This window comes from Natator depressus, chromosome 3, assembly GCF_965152275.1.
Source record: "Natator depressus isolate rNatDep1 chromosome 3, rNatDep2.hap1, whole genome shotgun sequence".
Taxonomy (NCBI): Eukaryota; Metazoa; Chordata; order Testudines; family Cheloniidae; genus Natator; species Natator depressus.
The window spans coordinates 168,554,195-168,572,775 of NC_134236.1; the positions used below are offsets into that span (position 1 = coordinate 168,554,195).

Genomic DNA, 18,581 nt, shown 5'->3' on the forward strand with positions numbered 1-18,581 from the left:
CCAAGTGTGGAGGGATCCAGGTGTGGGGTGAGTGGGTTCTGTGTGGGGCAATTTGGGTGTGGGCAGCTTGGTGGGAGGGCCAGGTCTGGGTGTGGGGGGGAATCTGGATGCACAGGGGCTCGTTGGAAAGTCAAGGTGCAGGGGGAACGCGACTCAGCAGGGGGATCTGGGTTCAGGGCGGCCGGGAGTCCGTGTGCAGCTCAGTGGGATGGGGCTTGGCAGGGTGGGTGAAGGGTCTAGATCAGTGGTTCCCAAACTTCAAAAACCCGCGAACCCCTTTCACTAAAATGTCAAGTCTTGTGAACCCCACCCTAAAAATGATTATTTCCAGGGATTTTCTCCCTTACCTCAGCATAAATTATAAAAGCAGTGATCCTGGAAATATAAAATGTGTTTTTAAGACATGATTATTACACACTATTTATTATTAGTTATCATTACAGTATTTTTATTACAGTATGAAAACAGCAACACGCTTCCAAGATCTCACTTTTGTAGCTTGTATCAGTTTTGATTAAGCCTGTTATAAGACAAGGCTCCTATCAGAGGTGCCAGTAGAAAAAAAGAGGTACGGGGGCACCTCTGGAAAAGTGGGGGGGCCCACAGGGGCAGCCGGGAAAAAAGGGAAGGGACCCGCGGAGGGTGGTCGTGCCGACACGGGGGCAGCATATGACCCTCATTGTCCCTCCATACTGGCACCTCTGGCTCCTATGTTTCATCAAGGAGTATCAGATGTGAAACAGCATGAAGCCAACTCAGGTATTTAAGAAGCCAAAGAGTTCCCTCTACACAAGCATTCAGGTCTTGAGCAGTCCAGGCAAACAAACAAAGCTTAAACTTGTTCTTCATGATAATTTAAGAACACAAGCAGCCTATTTAATTTTAAAAACAGCAAAAAATATCCACCTCCCTTTCTATTTCGTATAAGGAGTCTTGAAGTTTAAATCGCCTCAGTGTGATAGATATGCTTGCTTTGATCTGCTTAGCTCTTGGAAGTCTCCAAGGGCTGATGGCCCCGTGCTGCCCGGGGTCCCTATGGATGGGTCTGTCCACCATTAGGGGAAAAAATTCCCTAAGAAGCCCCTGTAACATTTTGTGAACTCCCAGGGGAACCACTGGTCTAGATGCATGGGGGTTGGGTGGATGGGGGAGCAGCTTGCTGTACAGTGACCTCTTCCCCCGCATCTGGGGAGCAATGGGGGCAGGGAGCAGGGCTGAGCTGGACCCAGCGCCAGGAGCAGCTGATGCAGGGGAAGAATAAGTCTTGTTCCCCCATAGGACTAGCAGCTGGAGTTTGGCGCATGGTAGAAGCCATCGGCCAGGTGTCGCCAGGCCTGCCCCTTTCTGGCTCCAGGCACATCGTGATAGCAAGCGAGAGGGACAGAGTCTTGTACGCACGCCCAGTCCCAACCCCTGAGGTGGTGATTTACATCTTCCCTGGCTGCTCCCGATGCCCAAACCAGACGGCCTGTTAATCAATTATTCTGCAGGGAAAGAGTAAAATCTGTAGGGGACATGAATTCTGCTCTTGCACAGAATTCCCCCTTTAGTCCCAGAGCCAATATGCCAGTGATGCCTTATCTTTTCCCATCATGCCCCCCTGACAAGTAATGGAATCTGTCCACATTCCCCCTCCATTACTGTACAGTTGGCTCAGCAGCAGAGCTTGGGCTGATGGCGGAGCTGGGGGTAGAGGGCTGGATGGTGCTCCCTCCCAGTCCCCCATGAGAGCTGGCCTGGGCCCTGCCAAATCCCCCCCCCGTGAATGTTCCTTGGCGCCTAAGGGGGCGTGCCCCACAGTTTGAGGGCCACTGCAGTATACAGAGTAAAACATTCAGAAAGATAGTTTGCAGTGATCTTATTTGGGTCATATTTCCTAAGCATGGAATAGTTCTCGTACTTTATGTACTTGCAGCAACTTGATTTCAGAAAGTTAGTGTCACGACAATACAACTCTTCAAGTTAGTGTCATGCCCCCATCATGCTCCATCAAATGTAATGGGTTCTGTACTTGCAAACAGTCGTTTGATTTAAGTTTTTGCAGACCACATGGTATGAAAAATGACTGAGCATGAACAAAGCTATGTTTTTCCTTAGCCATTTCAAAACGATGTTCACCAAAAAATATGAGGACTTATTCAAAATAACCAATTCGGTAGTAGAAAGCAAGCACTAAAACAGTTTATTTCTTTTATATGCAACCAGTAAAGACCATTCAACTTTTGAAAGAATCCTAACTTTCGAAGCAGAGTCAGCATACTAAAAGTTGTCAAATACTGAATGGTCAGTAACTTATACATTATGATAGTCTAACAGAACATGGGGCAAGTTATACTAATTAGTCTAAGCATTATTTTAAAGCAGGTAAACAATGTACAGCAGAGGTTCTCAAACTGTGGTCCGCGGACCACTTCCATTCAGGTGGTCCGTGGATAGTTCCCTCTAAGGTGCGCGCCTGGGTGGCCGCACATGAAAAAATGACGGGCCACCCACCTAATTAGCGGAGCCGTGCAGGCGTGGCTCCACTAATTAGGTGCCTGGACCCTGGAGAAGATGCAAATGTAAGGTAAGGTGGTGGCCTTGGGGGGGAATACGGGGTATGTGGGAAGGGGCAGTGGGGTGAGAAGAGGGGGTCGGGGGGAAATAGGGACATGCAGGGCCAGAGAAAGAGGTGACTTTCCCCAGCTCCAGGGCTGCGGCTGCTGGGGAGACACCCTCCTTCCTTCCCAGCCCCAGTTCGGGGACTGCCGCGGTGGGGAAGAGAGGGAGAGACCGTCCTCCTTCCCAGCCCCAGCTCGGTGGCCGCCGCAGCCGGGGAGACCCCCATCCTTCCCAGCCCGGGAACTGCCGCAGCAGGGGAGAGAGGGCACATCCATCGCATTAGAAAGGTAAGACTACTGATATTGAAATATAAATTGCATGCTTTTATTTGTAGAACAAAAAAACAAGTAAGGGGTTTTTTTAATATAGAACTTTTATCCAAAATGCTTTACAATAGTTAGCCAATGGTACAAACAACATTTGGAAAGATCATTAAGTGGTCTGCTGAGACCCTCAGCAATTTTCAAGTGGTCCGTGAAAAAAAAAAAAAAAAAAAAAAGTTTGAGAACCACTGACGTAGAGAACTAGCTCGATTACTTCACTGAAGTAATATTGAGCTGATGTATAGTATCAGAAAATACAAGAGATGCAACTTATCACACTTTGAAGTTAATACACTGAGTTTCATTTTTATGTTTATATTTCCATCTGAATGCTTTTTCTGGACTGTGCAGTGCACTGTTTTAACAAGACAATAATCTGAGAGTTTTCATGCTTAGATAAGAGATTACTGCATGTTAACTGTACCCAATATCCTGTTGGTAAAGTGCACTGCTAGCCACTAAGAAAATGTGTTAGTACAGCATCTGTCTCCAGCCTCAAACTTTCACAGCAGGATGTTGGATGGGAAGACTGTGTCTTGTCTCTTCATGCCTAGTTAAAGGTGACCTGCAAACGAAAGAAATTGGGCTTCTGCCTTTTTGCTTCTTTTTGGATGTATAAAGGCAGCCTGAAATATATTTTTTCCCCTACTTGGTTTCCTACTTTATTTCACGTCTGTTTAGGCTAGAAGACCAGGAAGAAGAATTAGTGTCTTGTGATGGTGTAATTTATATATTAAGAGAAGGGATTTTTAGTCAGACTGCTTAGAACACCAGTAGGCTTAAAAAAAAAAATTAACACCCATTTAACTTCAATGACTAAACTCTGAATCTACTCAATGTTTAGCATATACCACTCACACCCCTCCAATTAAAGGAAGAGTTTACAACAACATCATATGCGTTCCATTAGTCTTCCAACAAAGCCAGAGACTCTACATTCCCAACATTTCTAAGAGGGGGAAAAAAAAAAAAAAAAAAAAAACAAATGAGCAAACCTCACTCCCCAGCTACCTTTAAAAAATAAAAATAAAAAGGGAAAACAAAGCATCTTCTCAGGTGTTCTTTATACATAAAGCAGAAAAAGGGCACAGGCCCAATTTTTAAGAAATCTGCAGGTCACTTAAGATTTTTAATAGTTATCGGTCATTACTACTTTTCTGTGACATACCTTGTACTGCAAGAAGCTGCTCTTCTGTAGTCCAACGGGCATTGATTTTCTGATTCAACTATTAAAATTAGAGAAATTGCACACTAGGGTTATTAAAGCACATTCCAAACCCATTGTAAAATATCTGAAAGTCATAAAAGCACGTATTTTAATGCCTGAATTTCTTTGATAGTTTTCCCTGTTTGCAGTAAGGTGCAAAGACTCAGTTGTCACAGAGTAATAATCATTTTCATGAAGGTAAAAACATTTAGTTAGTTTACTGTTTAAAATTAAATTGCATTATTAGAACATAATTTCTAAATTATTTTGCATTTTCAAGCAATACACTCACCATTAAAAGAGTAGCTTCAGTAATTGAAAAAACAAAACAAAAAAAACCCCACCCCAATGCTTGTGACATGTTGGTGAAAGTAGCAACTAATTAGCTGACAGTTTCACCAGAAAAGCTGGTTTGTAATGGCACATGATCCAGCTCCCTAGCTTTATGTATAATCATGCTAACCTTGCTGCCTCTGTTGTCCCTCTACCCACTCACCTCCCATTTAAAAGATTGAGGAAAGGCATATTTTGCCGACTTCCTCCATGCAATGGTAACTATTTTGGTTCCCTCTGAATTTCAGTGTTCCAGTTAAACTGTTGCTGAAAACACACTGTGCAGCAGCAAACGACTCAAACTATACAATCATGTATCTTCCCACCAATCCAAGTGCAATGCCACACATTCTAGCACATTATATTAATTTACCTCAGGAGGTTTGAATTCTTCAATCCCACCTTCCATTTTTTGTTTCAGTGCACTGTTTACTTGCTTAGCATTTTGAACCTTGGTTTAAAAAAAAAAAAAAAAAAAAGTTTATCAGCTCCACAAACAAAGTTGATCACTTCGTACAAACATCTCCACTAGGATTCCCACAAGTATTGCCTCTTAAATTACAGAAAGTAAACATTATGGTTTAATGCTTCTCTACTTTTAACTGCTGCTTCACAGACAAATCATATTTTACCCTGGAGAGTGAATGAGAGAGACACAACTAAGACAGTGTTCTTTGAAAGGCTGGTTAAAATTTGTCCACCAGGATTATGACAAACCAGGAGGAAGATAAAAGCTAATTTTCAAAAAATTACACATCTGTATAGAATAAGGAATATTTCAGGATACTACAAACATCTTTTCATTTGCCGCTCTTACATTTTTACTGAGTGAGAGAAATTCTATATGTAAATCGTTTCTTAGAAGGCTAGGTTCTCTCCTTCCCCAACAGAACTCTAAAAAGTGATGAGATATTTCTAGTTACTTTCTTGTTGCAGACTGCTTTTTACTGGTTTTGCTGGCTTCAGGTTATGATCTCCCGATATAGTTCATTTTGGATTTATTTTGACACATTTAAATTAGAGATTAATTTTTGTTTACAAAGGTGTACTTTCTAACTCACACTTACACATTACTATTAACAAATTAAAACGTGCTGATGCAATGCACAGATGAATGCATATATGAGAAAATGGATTTGCAAGGCTGGTTTGACAGCATGCAAGGGTTTGAATGCATGGGAAGGCATTGAGTATAGAGAAAAACTCTGTTGCACTCAGTCTAGGCAAAGAAAGAGCTGCACACTTCCAGCATTTTAAACAGAAATACATCTGGATCCATGATTTTTCCAATGTTTCCCCCATCCTATACACACACTAAAAAAGTTATAATACGTGATAAATAAACAGATCACTTCTACCCCTATTAGATTTTATTCAGTTTAAAATCAGATAAGATGTTAAAATACAAAAAATTCTATTTCCCTTCAACATAGAAATTAAGAAGCTGTTGGGAGGATTACCCCTTTACAAGAATTAAATGTACATGTGTTTTTAGAAAGAGGTAGTCCCACAAAATTATATCCTCAATAGTGGGCAAGGGTAGCATTAAAACAGGAGAGGCTATTTTCTAACTTCCAACCTGTTATCAGTGTAGAATTAACAAGTATAGGAACAATCAATTTAACAAGACACTTGTGTTGAAGCAACAGACCCATGATTTCAGAAACCCCATAAAGAGAGGGATTAGGACAATGGTTCTCAACCTGTGGCCCATTCAGCACATAGCTGTGGCCCATGTGACATCCTCAGGGCCAGACTGGGGGGGGTGGGTGTGTGGCCCACATAACACAGAGAGCTGCGTATGCAGCCCACAATGGTAAATAGGTTGAGAACCACTTGATTAGAAAAATACACATAGTCTCAGGAATTCACAGCAAAACAAAACAAGACAGATGACCCGAAGTACCTGGCGCTTCAATGAGATTAACTCCATGTCCAGCTGTCTAAGAATTGTGTTGGCTGCATTGGGGCTACAGGAAACTGCTACCACATCTTCCTGGGTCAGATACATGCCCTTAGGTGGACGACATTTAGAACGCTGCGAGTGATGGCGATGCTGTAAGCTCTGATACTCTCTTCTACCCAGCCCTATTTTACTGGTCTGAACAGGTTGTTCATTATTGCCCTTAAAAAGTTAGAAGAGGTAGATGGATTAAAGTACACAGCTTTTGAATACTATGCAAGCATGTTTTACAAACAGCTTACACAAAAAAGAAAACTAGGCCATTTCTACAGCTACCCAAAAAGGGCATTAAAGCCTTAAATTAGTTATGCTCCCAAGTCAGTTGTTGGCTAGGTCAGTCGTCAACCTTTAACATATTCCTAACCTCTAACGCTTTAAATAAAAGTTACAGGTTATAAAATATGTTTTACATAAATCTAAGCTACTTAGCGTCAATATATTCTACATTAAAAAAAAATTAAGGTTGCAAAGTGAAGCACTAGAGCTGGTTAAAAAAAAAATCATCAAAAATATTGTCTTGTTGAAACTGAAATGTTTCACAGGAAGATCTCTCAGTCCAGAATGGACTCCGCTCAAAATATGAGAGAAACAAAGAGAGAGACACTCTTCAGCCTGGTGGTTAGGGTCCAGGTTCAAGTCCTCTGCTCGGAATTGAGAACAGGGTGTTCCATCCCAGATTACTCTGAATGCATTCTAATGCAGAAGGAACACATTTTGAAACATTTAATTATTTCATGAAATGGAACTGTTTTCTGGACAGCCCTACCAAATGCCAGAATTAAGGTTGCCTGTGCAACCCTAATTCCCCCACCCTCAATGTATGCATTATTACATATAATGTATGCATTATTACACAGCCTTTAATAACATGATCACATACTGTTTTTCCTACACGACCTCGGCTTCATTCAGTCCACAGGATTTTGTCCCCATTGTTCAGTGTGTGGCTCTAGACCTTATTTACAGCATACTATTCAACTCTTACACAAAATACAATTAATTTAAAGTATAAAGTAATTAAAGTAATTTCCTTATAGCTTTTCTAAAGTACTCACATATACAGTTTATATATTAGGTCTTGGATATATATAGTATTCAAGATCTTCACAAACATTAATTTATCTTCACAAAATTCCTGAGAGATGGGGTATTATCCCCATTTTACAGATGGGGCATAAAGTCCAAAAAAATCCATTAATTTCAGGTGCCAATTTGAGATGCTTAGGACCTGATTTTTTGCCGTATTTTGCATTTTATAGCACTTGAAATATTTTAATACAGCTCCCATTGACTTCATAATGCAGTCAATGCACATCTGCAAATCAGGGTCTAGGGCCTCAAGTCAGAAAATGAGGAACACATAATTAGGGAGCATCTCTGAAAAGTTTGGTTTAAGGGATTTGCTCATCATCACACAGGATCTGTGGGGCAGAGGCAGGGATAGAATCCAAATCTCCAGGGCAGCATTCAACTGTCTTAATAATGAAGCTATCCTTTCTATTCCTGCAACCCCCTAACTCATGCACTATACACTTTTCAGTTTCTACAACAAATGAAGCAGGGATCCTACAGACAACAGCCTTCTTTACTACACAACTCTGATTCATTTCCAAAGCAGGTGCATCTGGCACACTGATGGAATGAGGCAGAGTTCCTGTGGAAAAAACAGTATGTGATCATGTAACTGAAGTCTAACAATGCATATGCACAAGAGGGCTGAATAAGGGTTGCATGAGCAATCCTAATTCTGGCATTTCCTCACTTGTGAGTGCTTGGCTTTTGCAAGTTTAATAATGTTCTTTTGAATAGTCTGCAATTTCCTAGGTTTTAAAGAAACTGAAAATATAAAAAAAAAACAACAAACCCATTATCAAACTGATACCCCATGGTTCATCAGCGGGGTAGAACCTTCTGATCCATCACAGAGACCTCTGCCACCTAAACTAACTGAGTAACTGACCGTAGTGATAGGTTGTCCTCCTGTATTCCTCCTGGGGGCATTCTGCACAAAGCAGAATTTTGCAGAAATTAACATTGCGTGTGCATGTGTGCACAGAATTTCCTTTCCCCCACAGAAATGTGCTGCAGTACTGCTGGCTCCCACATAGAAGAAACTGCTGGGGGCAGGGGGAGGGAGCTAGAGGGTTCCCGGCAGCTGCAGTTCCCAGCATGCCCTGAGGGAAGGAGAGGGTGGAGCACAGGAAATGCCATGCAAGCCTAGGACTAAGCATCACACGGTTTCTCCCTCTGGATCCCTGCTCTTGGAGGGAGGGAGGGAGGTGGGTGTCTGGGCTGGGGGTGCCGTGGCTGGGCTGAGGGAGGGAAATCTGGGCTGGGGGGCCCTGTGGCTGGGCTGTGGGGGGAGGGGTTGTGGGTGTCTGGCCACCCCGGCTGGGCTTGGGGGTGGGGGGGAGCGGGGGAAGAGAGGGGAAGCGGGCAGAGAAACAGGAACTAGGTTGTCATAGGGGTTTCTTTAACTCTACTCCTGGGGGGAATTTATGTCTGTGTCTGTATTGTTACAGACATACTTGCTGACAGGTATTTTGAAATAAATTACCAAACTAATTAGGGCTGTCAAGCGATTAAAAACATTAATCGCGATTAATTGTGCAAGAAAATTAACCACAATTTATCACACAATTAATCGCGCTGTTAAACAATAGGATACCCTTTGTTTAAATAGTTTTGGATGTTTTCTACATTTTCTAATATATTGACTTCAATTGCAACACAGAATACAAAGTGTACAGTGCTTACTTTATATTTATTTTTGATTATAAATATTTGCACTGTAAAATACAAAAGAAATAGTATTTCAATTCACCTAATACAAGTACAGTAATGCAATCTCTTTATCATGAAAACTGAACTTAAATATGTATAATTATGTACAAAAATAACTGCATTCAAAAATAAAACATTGTAAAACTTTAGAGTCTACAAGTCCACTCAGTCTTACTTCTTGCTCAGCCAATCATTCAGACAAAAGTTTGTTTACATTTTCAGGAGATAATGCTGCCCACTTCTTGTTTACAATATCACCTGAAAGTAAGAACAGGCGTTCACATGACACTATTGTAGCCGGCATCGCAAGATATTTATGTGTCAGATGCACTAAAGATTCATCTGTCCCTTCATGCTTCAAACACCATTCCAGAGGACGTGTCCATGCTGATGACGGATTCTGCTCGATAATAATCCAGAGCAGAGCAGACTGATGCATGTTCATTTTCATCATCTGAGTCAAATTAACCAGTAGAAGGTTAATTTTCTTTTTTGTTGGTTCGGGTTCTGTAGTTCCCACGTCGGAGTGTTGCTCTTTTAAGACTTCTGAAAGCATGCTCAGCACCTCGTCCCTCTCAGATTTTGGAAGGCACTTCAGATTCTTAAACTTTGACTCAAATGATGTAGCTATCTTTGGAAATCTCATATTGGTACCTTCTTTGCATTTTGTCAAATCTGCAGCGAAATGTTCTTAAAATGAACAACATGTGCTGCGTCATCATCCGAGACTACTGTAACATGAAATATATGGCAGAATGCAGGTAAAACAGAGCAGGGGACATACAATTCTCCCCAAAGGAATTCAGTCACAAATTTAATTAATGCATTATTTTTTTAATGAGCATCATCAGCATGGAAGCATGTATTCTGGAATGGTGGCCGAAGCATGAAGGGGCCTACGAATGTTTAGCCTATCTGGCACGTAAAGGCCTTGCAATGACGGGTACAAAAGTGCCATGTGAATGCCTGTTCTCACTTCCAGGTGACACTGTAAGCAAGAAGCGGGCAGCATTATCTGCCGTAAATGTAAACAAACTTGTTTGTCTTAGCGAATGGCTGAACAAGAAGTAGGACTGAGTGGACTTGTAGGCTCTAAAGTATTACACTGTTTTGCTTTTAGTGCAGTTATGTAACAAAAAAAAAAATCTATATTTGTAAGTTGCACTTTCACAATAAAGAGATTGCACTACAGCACTTGTATGAGGTGAACTGAAAAACTTTGTTTGCCATTGTTAGGGTGCAAATATTTGTAATAAAAAATATAAAGTGAGCAGTCTACTTTGTAAACTGTGTTGTAACTGAAATAGATATATTTGAAAATGTAGAAAACATCCAAAAATATTTAATAAATTTCAATTGGTGTTCTACTGTTTAACAGTGCAATTAAAACTGCGATTAATCTTTTTAGTTGCAATGAATTTTTTTGAGTTAATCACGTGAATTAAGTGTGATTAATCGACAGCCCTAAAAATAATTGAAACTGGCATGATTATGTAGTGTTATTTGGACAAATAAAATTTGCAGAATTTTAAAATATTGTGTGCAGAATTTTTAATTTTTTGGCACAGAATGCCCCCAGGAGTACCTGTATGTGAGCAAACATTGGAAGGGAATGAGACCCACTGTCAGATATTTGCTGACATCAGAGAATTGGTAAAATTCAAGAAACTCAGGTTCCGTTTTGGGGGAGGGTGGGGGAGGAAATGTTCTAGAAGGCACAGACTTCTGCCCCTTTCCCCCAAAGCCTGACCTCTTCTGCCCAGTAACCTACCCCTGTTCTAGTCCATTCTCTTGACCCATCCCTGGCTCCTTGTCCCAGTCCCATTCTCCTTGTCTACCCAGCCCCAGTTTCCGTCCCTCATGCTTCTCATCCGAGTCCCATTGCCAGCACCTTCTGGGATCCTTGACCAATCTCCTCCCACATTGGCTCCCAGTCCCAGTCTCCCTCTCCAGGATCCTAGCTAATTTTAGTCCCCTGCATCCCTGGCTCCTTGTCCAAGTCTCTTTGTCCAGGCAGTTCCAATTCTCCCTCCACACACCAGTTCCGTGTTAGATCTCATTGCCTGCCCTCCCAGTTTTCATGCTTATCTAAGCAGTCAGTCCCAGACTTCCCCCTCCAACTTCCAGTCATGTTTCCCATCCCACCCTCAAGTCTTAGTCTCATTGGACTCCTTGCCCCAATCTATTCCTTTCCCTCCCCTTGGGCTACATTTTTCCCCTTTGCATTGAAGTCAGATGGATTCCTTCTCCTTGCTGCCCGAGTGCCACTGCGTGCATGTGTGTCACTGAGCGCACAGAAAAAAGAATTTTTCCCTGTTCTCATTTCCAGTGCCCAGAAGCAGCCACTGCAGGGAAAGTGCCTCTGAGCGCCCATGGCCCTGGGCTAAAGCACGCTCAGTCACTCAGTGTGGATGGTGCAATCTGCTCAGCACTAGAAGCTGAGGGAGAGGCTCAGGCACGCTAAGGATACACTCTTTGGCTGTTAGTTCTAGCAAGTAAGTCTCTGAGCCTCTGTACAAGTACTCAGTTTAACTTTTCAGTTGTTCAAAGGCTTATAACTTTGCCAAATGTGCATGGAATTTCACAGGGGCAACAAAAACCATCAGCTGCATAGGAGCACGTAGGACCACATTTTTAAAGGTATTTTGGTGTTGCTGTGCTCAGCATTGCTAGTCTGATTTAAGAGCCTAAATCTCATTTTCAAAAGGGAGTTAGACACATAGGAGTCTAAATTTCATCACACTGAGCATAGCAACACCTAAATACCTTTACAAATCTGGGCCTAAAGCTTTTTTTTTTTTTCCTTTAAAGTTTGCTCTGCCCATGTTAAAAAAAACCCCACAATGTATTACTCCCTAGCCTCATTTTCTAAAACAGCCGAACCATTTTGGCTGAAAATTTTCCAAAAGCCTAAAGCAAAGACCCTGGGTTTTTTTTGCCTTCATCTGCAGCATGGGCCATGGGTCACTTGCACGTTTAAACTGGTGTAAATGGTGGATTCTCTGTAACTTGACGTCCCTCAAATCATGATTTAAAGACTTCAGTAACTCAGCCAGTGGTTATGCGTCTATTACAGGAGTGGGCAGGTGAGGTTCTGTGGCCTGCAATATACAGGAGGTGACTAGATGATCGTGATGGTCCTTTCTGTCCTGAAAGTCTATGAAAGCATCAGCCATGCCATCAGCCAACTATAATTATATGCAAAAAACGAAGTTAAAAGAACCCAGTGTTAAAGTTGCAGAGTCAGGCAGTCAAGGAATTGCAAAAATTAAGGTTTCTTCCTGGCAGTACCTCCTAACTTTTGAGTGCTTCACTCTGCAACCTAATGACTGTTCTTTTAACTTTGTGTTTAGTATATGCTTACACTTCTCTATGATCTTAGTTACAGATTATTAAATTAATTCCTGAATTGCTCCACAGGTTCTGGGGGGAAAAAGAAACAACTCAAACTTTCTCAAATCAACTTACCTACTTCACCATTTATAGGACTCTCACTGTTCACTTTCTGTTTTCTGCCATCCCATATTGCCATCCACATACTGTATTTGTTCCTTCTCTTCCTCCGTTCCCCTATAACTCTAATATACATTTCCCCCTGAAGTTTCTATGGGCTTGTCTTCACTACCGGGGAGATCGATGCTCGATTTAGAAGGTCTAGTAAAGATCCACTAAATCAACGGCAGCGTGCTCTCCAGTTGACCCTGGTACTCCAGCTCTCCAAGAAGAGTAAGGTAAGTCGATGGGAGAGCATCTCCCGTCAACGCAGTGAAGACACCACGGTAGGTTGACGTAGGCTACGACAACTCTAGCTATGTTATTCACATAGCTGGAGTAGCGTAATGTAGGTTGATTTACCCCGGTAGTGAAGACAAGCCCTATTTTGCGATGTTGTGTACCTTCCTCTCTCCACAACAGGATGTTTCATTCTGCCTTAGTGGGCTCATGGAAATTTTGTACTAGATATATGCTCTAGAATAGATCAAAGCCAGAGTTTTTTTTAAAAAGGATCTATACATCGTTTGATGTCTCTACTTTTCATTTTTGAAGCAACAGCCATAGCTTACCTGTAGACTACTAAAAATTATGATGTTTTAGAAAAATATAGGATTTTACTACTTGGCTTAATTTTGCTTAGAAAGTCAAGATATGTAAGAACTAGAAACATCAGACCACAAAATAAATCTTGATTTAGGTCTAAAACTTATTAGTCTATCTGGCCAGTCCCTACAAACTTTTTAGTTATTCTTTAACTCTTTAATTTTATTCTGTATCATATTTAATGGTTCAAATACAGTAAATCATGAAAGCAAATTGGGCAATTCTTTAAAAGTAGCTTGTCCTCTTTTTGGGTTGCTGAATCCAAAAGAAAGGACATTAGAGCATTCCCCCATTAGGAAGGGAGGAACAAGAGGCAGAAAGACTCTCTCCACTGGATTTGTGCCATACCAATTCCAAGAAATGTTGAAGGACACACAAGACAGTGGCAAAACTGAGACTAAGATCCGTATCTCTGGACTCCCAGTCCAATACCCTATCCGCTTGACCATTCTATGTTCCAGCTTTCTTTTGGCAGAGATACAAAGTTTATTAGCAGTGCTATTCCTTTAGTGTCTTTGAAAGGACCCTTGCTAATTTGTGTTTTTCTCCCCCACACTCAAAATATATATATATTTTTTTTAAACCAGCACATTTTCTAATATGTAGAAATGTTCTCTCTCTCCTGTGGTATGTGTTACCAAAATACCAAACAACATACCAAAATGTGCTAAGGTAACTAAGGAAACTTACTACATACAAAGTTCTGTAAACATGAATAGTTTTTCCCATAGTTTTTCAGTTTTAATAACCTTTAGAGTCTTATTTGCAAGAACAGAAGGTAAAGGGACACCACACTTCTGACTTAAAGTTTTTAAAGATTAAAGATACTTTTACAGATACCAAAGAATTTCCTTCCCTCTTAAAGGGACAAAGTAAGGTCATATCCACCATAATTTCTACTAGAAAGAAGTATTCAGACAAATTAAAGATATCTATGGCCTCATTACTTTGAATGAAGAGGACATGCCACACTTTGAGAAACACCACTTTGTATTTTAATGCACAAAGAAAGTACTTGATATCCAATTACTCAGCATCAGTTAGAAACTGGAAAGAGTATTTGACAGAACAGCCAAACAAGTGTCTCTTATTGATTAGTCTTGAGCTACTCTTTGAAATTTCTTCTCACTGGCTGATCAGCAATTTCTTTACTTCTCTCTCTCCCCCCAAAGAGAGGGGTGTTACATACAAGACTGAAATTGTCTCAGCAAATTAAATAGTAAAGGTTAGCTTCATTCAAAAAGCATCAAAATCTTCTATATTTTAAGCATATGAGGATTTCACCATGTTGCAAGTTATACTCTTTACAGAAGGCATCATGGAAAAATTACTAACATTCATTGTAATTAGAGTGTTACCTCCTTTTTGGTTTCTTTTTTTGGATCATAATCACTATCGTTTCCATCCATTGGATGTGCTTCTTCCACATCATCATCACTGAGGATAGACAACAGATGAGTAAACTTGGTCCTATTAGCCTGTTATTCCACTATTTTTGCCGATGCTATCTACAATTATACAGTTAACATACATTCTAAATAATGTTAGTCATACTGTTACAAGACACACAAACAGACCCGAGTTATGGTTATTTTGGAATTTCTTTTTAAGATGTAGTACACCCTGGAAGCATTTTTCTTTTGTTAAGCTTGTGTATGTTGCCATAATTAAAGCAACAGTTGGAAATAATTATGGTTCTCTTGGGAAAAAAAAGCAGGAAGACTTGGATTCAAGTTTATGATGTTCAGGCAATAGCACTTCTGGTGAAATGAAAAGTAAAAAACACACTCAGGAAGTTCAGTGTGTCTGTAATAACTGGAAAGTCTAACTAGACTGAAAGCAAATGGATTTGATTTTGTAGTCCTCAAGTGAGAGTCACTAATTATTTTGAATTTATTTAAAAGGCTTGCCTCCTTATTATATGTAGTTAGGACCTTTGCCGCTATAAAAAACTAAATAGACCTAAAAACAGTATTTACCATAAAAATGGAGAATAGTAATTGCATGTTAAAATTTTTAAATTGAAGGCTATTTAAAGGTTTAAAAACATAGTACAGTAAACTGCAGAATGCCAGTAAAACAATATTACTGGACATTTCAGCAATTTGTAGTTGTTTAGTAACCTTTTCCTTCCCTCCTGATCCCACCCCCAACCAAGATTTCTAAGTCTTGTTTCATAGGATTTGTTTCACAGGACAACTTAGTAACCAGTCTGCTGTGCAGCTACAGCATTCGCCAGAGAGCTGTTTACTTCCTAGAGCAGAAGTAAAATACAGTTTGTCTGTTGAAAGGGCATAAGACTAAACTAGTAGTACTCTCACCTTAGAAACGGCCCCTCCAGGTTAGAGTTGAAGCATATTGTCAAAAAAATGCTGCCATATCTGTATCTAAACAAAGAACTTCACTCTCGGGCAATTAGTTATTTAAAAATATTCAACCCACCTGTCACCTTGATTATTTCTATTGGCTAATTTTCGAGCCTGTCGATCCATCAAGCTTGTCCTAGAGCGAGTTTTTTTCCACGAATAGTAATATTTTACAAGGCTTGCAATAGTCTTGTCTGGAAGCTAGAAGAATTAGTTCAAATATTAAAAAAATGCAAACTATGTAAACTAGTAGCTGAAGCATAATTATCTTACAATAACCCTTATATGAATGCTTTCTTAATTTTCCATGCATCTAGAGAAAGAAGAAAACACTTATGTTTTTCCACTTTAAAAAACTATTTCATGCTTTAACCAAAAAAATCTCATGCCACTTTTGTAAACAGAGAGTTTTTACAGCTATAAAAGGCTGAATAATACAGAAGCAAAAACAGAATTTAAGTTTCTTAGACTAAGTTATTTGGAGTAGGAACCCTATCTTTGAATATGTTTATATGGTACTTAGCACAATGGGGCTTTATTCTGATAGGAGCCTTCAGATTAAAAATATTTATATTAAATAATAGTTATAATCAGAAATATTACCTTACCATTTGTTGGATCCTGTGAAAGCTCTTCCCATGGAAACTAAAAGCTTGTTCAAATAGGACTTTATCTTCAACTGTCCATTCATCAGGGAAAGGAGTGAAATTAGGGAGATCCGCAAGGGACTTCTCAATGTTATGTTTATGCCAGAACAACATGCCAAGTGCCTTTGAAAAGAAATAATCCATTTTTGATTTTAGCTGACTTGTATCAAAGCACACTTTAGAACATTACATTAAAAAAAGTTATGTTAAATATGACTACTATCAAAAGAAAGTCACACTTAAGCTTCTCTTCTATTATGAATATGTAATACAGCTTATAAGGTTCTCTCCACAGTTACTTTGATCAGTGGGCACTTTTGCATTCCATCCATGCTGCAATACCTGGACCAGTCAGTCAATTCGAGGTCAGTGTGGCAGTATCACCTCTGAATTAGTTAGCATAAAATAGTGGTAGGCTCAAAATCTGACCTACTTTCTCCCTCTACAAACAAATATAGACTATGTAGTTCTTTACAGATCTTCCCGGGCCCAACTCCCAGCCCATTCAAACAAAAAGATTTCTGCTGTTCAGTGACCAGAAACCCACGCAGCCCTCTACCCTCACCTGCTGCATGTGCACATGCAGTAAAAATATTCATTAGGGAGACAAGGAATTTGCAATTTTAAAAGGCTGCTTGTGAGTAAATAAAATACAATTCTGAAACTCTGAATACATCCTGAATGTCCTTTTAACGATCCCCCAGCTCCCAAATAAAAAAAGCTGTCTGGCTTGTGTCAGGCATTTCCATTGTCCATGGCTGTGTATGATATACCATAAAACAGACAATTTTAAATAAATCTCTATACTGGGTGTAAATAGTGAGTAATCTCTCTGTACTTCTGATAAAGACTCTAGAATAACTGGAGACTTCCCCCTCCACCCCCCACAAAAAACCCCTTCACAGATTTTGCATCAAGTCTTGTTCATGACTTGGGGAATACTCAAACAGAAATGACTATATTAGTTTCATACAGAACATATATGATAAATAAACAGCTCATCATCAAGTCTCAGTGCCTTGATTTAATGGATCTACCAGCTTTTCCCCGACAACATTTTTCCACTCTAAGCACAAACTACCACCAGTTTGTGTATGCAGACTTACTAATGAGCACTGTATCTTTTTCCTAAAGAGCACTGGGAAAAACAATACAAGCTGAACTTTTTTCTGTACACATTCGAGACACCACAACATTGTCTGCCTGTCCTTCCAACAATACAGACTTAAACAGCCAAGTATTGCAATGAGTTCTCATTACTAAGATTTCATTATTATTTGCCCTACTCTTCTTCCCCAAAACAAGGTTATACAAGAGGATCTTTTACTGGTACAATAACTAAACTTTTGTTTTCTGTTACCCTTACTTTTACTATATTCATTCACTTGGTAATCTTTAAAATACAAGCTTGCTACAGATCTTAGTCATTAGTGTGAACTAGCAACGTTTACCTATACTGTTTTTTATGGGATAGTGGTTAAAGAGTAGTAAAACCAAAACACAGCTTTAACTACAACCTCCAAACACTGCAAGTTTTGAAACTTTGATAGTGTTTTTCTTGCTTTGAAACATGCCAGTTGAATTATTTTTGTATCACCCCACTAGTTGAAATGCCTTTGCAACAGCAACATGGAGAGCATTAAATCAATGTTAGCATTTAAAAATATTTAAAAATTCTTACTTCCAAAATGCACAAGTCCATACCCAAAATTGCTTGCCTAAGAAAGAGAGTTTTTTTTTTTAAAGTTACATAAACACACAATTATATGACATGCCCAGTGTACCAAAACATACCAAACCTTTCAAAACTGTGTATTACAAGCTGAGTATGTCATGAAAATAAAGAGCGCAATCTTTTGCGTTGAATCCAGACCACACGAGTATGCAGATCCATAAACCTGCAGTGTTTGCTGCCACGCCTGAAGAGATAGCACTAGTTAACGGAAGCCAGCTGAAAAAAACTGAGTTGTGTTATACAGTAAACACCACCTTAAAAATCATTCATAGAATTTACCTGTTCCACATTGTATCCATGTTTTTCCTTTGCTATTGCAATATATTCATCCACTGTAAGAAAGCAATGCCAGAATTAATTTCTCTGAAAGTGTTGGTTCTGCTACAAAACCACAAAAAGTTAGTCACTTAAATGTAACAAAGCAGAGGTGTAGTTATGGATAACTGATATCAAAGTTTTGATTATGTGTTTCAATCCTTCTTCCCTACCTTTCGTACACTGCTTGTTTTCACAGGGTCTGATCT

General features: G+C 39.9%; 1 protein-coding gene across 5 annotated transcripts in view; it reads right to left on the reverse strand.

The window, feature by feature from the left end:
* Positions 1-18,581, reverse strand: part of RCOR3 (REST corepressor 3) — a 37,540-nt gene that overhangs the window by 7,389 nt on the left and 11,570 nt on the right. For 4 of the 5 annotated variants that reach the window (XM_074949310.1, XM_074949312.1, XM_074949311.1 and 1 more), the window contains 7 exons: positions 18,337-18,389; positions 16,284-16,445; positions 15,752-15,876; positions 14,668-14,746; positions 6,371-6,589; positions 4,838-4,915; positions 4,093-4,150 (listed from right to left, as the gene is read on the reverse strand). In XM_074949310.1, coding sequence (XP_074805411.1) covers positions 4,093-4,150; positions 4,838-4,915; positions 6,371-6,589; positions 14,668-14,746; positions 15,752-15,876; positions 16,284-16,445; positions 18,337-18,389 — 774 coding nt within the window. Of the gene's footprint in view, positions 1-3,226; positions 3,490-4,092; positions 4,151-4,837; positions 4,916-6,370; positions 6,590-14,667; positions 14,747-15,751; positions 15,877-16,283; positions 16,446-18,336; positions 18,390-18,581 lie in introns of those variants that run through there. The other variant, XM_074949314.1, reaches the window with a different exon arrangement.